Source organism: Propithecus coquereli, unplaced genomic scaffold, assembly GCF_000956105.1.
Source record: "Propithecus coquereli isolate 6110/MARCELLA unplaced genomic scaffold, Pcoq_1.0 Scaffold56, whole genome shotgun sequence".
NCBI classification, from domain to species: Eukaryota; Metazoa; Chordata; class Mammalia; order Primates; family Indriidae; genus Propithecus; species Propithecus coquereli.
Genome location: NW_012151507.1, coordinates 3,423,610 through 3,425,398, shown reverse-complemented (window position 1 = coordinate 3,425,398; position 1,789 = coordinate 3,423,610). Strand labels below are relative to the sequence as shown.

At 32.6% G+C, this 1,789-nt stretch overlaps 1 protein-coding gene across 1 annotated transcript in view; it reads left to right on the top strand.

The window, feature by feature from the left end:
* Window positions 1-1,789, top strand: part of KIFAP3 (kinesin-associated protein 3) — a 209,250-nt gene that overhangs the window by 14,711 nt on the left and 192,750 nt on the right. Inside the window, exons 2-3 of the mRNA XM_012657714.1 lie at window positions 965-1,096; window positions 1,211-1,286. Coding sequence (XP_012513168.1) covers window positions 965-1,096; window positions 1,211-1,286 — 208 coding nt within the window. The remainder of the gene's footprint in view (window positions 1-964; window positions 1,097-1,210; window positions 1,287-1,789) is intronic.

Genomic DNA, 1,789 nt, shown 5'->3' with positions numbered 1-1,789 from the left:
AAAAAAATTGAAGAGCCAGATTGGGGACACTTCCCTTAGATATTAATGTAAGACTAGATCTGTAGACTAATTGAATAAAATAAAAAGCCTAGAAATAGCATGCATTTAGATGCATACTTAATATGTGAAAGAGGTAGCATTTCAAAGCAACTGAAAGAAAAGCTGCAAGTTTATGATTATTGGAATTAAAATAAATTTAAGTTGTCATAGTTGTATTCTCATTATGCTAAAGGACCCTTCTAGTCAGCTAGCTAGCAGCTAGTTGTGACGAGGAGTGAGAAATTTTGCTTGTTTCCATTGCTGTATCTCTTCTAGTGCAACTCATTTTATCGCCTTCTAATAATGGCCAGTTGACAAATAGTGATTAATTTGTCATTGGTTTACAGCAATTAAGAATTCATTATGTAACTTCATGGGCTTGAGGACAAAGTATATATAACCTTTGTATGGAATCTACTCTTGACACTATAATTTGAGATATGTGACTATAGAGCATACATAACCTGTAAATGCTTTTTTCTTATGTAATTTGGGTGTGATTGAGGAGTGAATTTATTTAGGTACTAATGCTACAACTTACACAATGATATTAGATGATATACATATTGTATTGTAATTTATGAAACTTCTGTGATTTAGTTAATGGAGTGAATAATGGGCAGATTGATTTTTTTTCTAATGTAAATTTTGAGGCAGCTGTCCTTGGTTTTGAAGAAGTGACTTCTAGTTGAGATAATTCTCTCCAGAATCATCTTAATTGTTTATTTCATTCAGTTGCTTTTATGCATGATTCTTTGGGTAAATATATTTTTCCCCAGGTAGAGCTATTCAGCTTATGCAGGACCAAGAATTTTATGTGTAGTACAGAGTTAGAGAAAAAGAGTTATTTCCTATAAACTAGGTAAGAACCGTGGACTTTTGAGACTTTTTAAGCTGATTATGCTTTTTTTATTTTGAATTATAGGAAAGTTAAAGGAGGGAATATTGATGTACATCCATCAGAAAAAGCACTCATTGTTCAATATGAAGTGGAAGCTACCATTCTTGGAGAAATGGGAGATCCCATGTTGGGAGAACGGAAGGAATGCCAAAAAATGTAAGTTTTCTTTATCTGTACACACGTTGAAAGTAGTGACCCTTATACAAACTTTATATATCTGATGTTATTTTAGTCAACATAGATGATAAGTGACTATGGCGTTCTTCCAAGAATACGTCATCTTAATGAAGGAGAGATTATATTAAACATTGAATATGGAGTATATTCTAGAGAAAATAAGATTTTTGTAAGCTTAATGGGAACCGGTTGAAACATATGTATTATATTATAATTTATCCTGTTTAGTAAATGCATATAATAAAATATAAATTACTAATTTGTTGAATCAGTCATAAGAGATATGTTTATGTGGGGTTTTTTTAGCTTAATTTAGGAAATTTATATTTTAGGGGGTCCTGTGTTCTTCTTTTTTCCTTGGAAATTGCAGAAAGTAGTATGTCGTTCAAAAATTCCCAAACGGGGCACACACCTTGAATTCATCCCTTGAAAATCTAGCGGCTACTTGCTTGTGTGTTTTTTTGTTTGTCTGTTTTTTTAATCCTTGCATGGGAGCACCTGCTTGACAGTCTTTTGTCACCAGTTTGGCTCTTCACTATGAACCTAATTTTATGTCTTCATAGCTATTCCTGGGTCATGAATCCATGTAATTAGGCAATTGTTTCAAGCACTTAATCTTTTCTTATTGGATTACCAGTAAATCTCATGGGTTAACTTAAAAAGGAGGGAGGG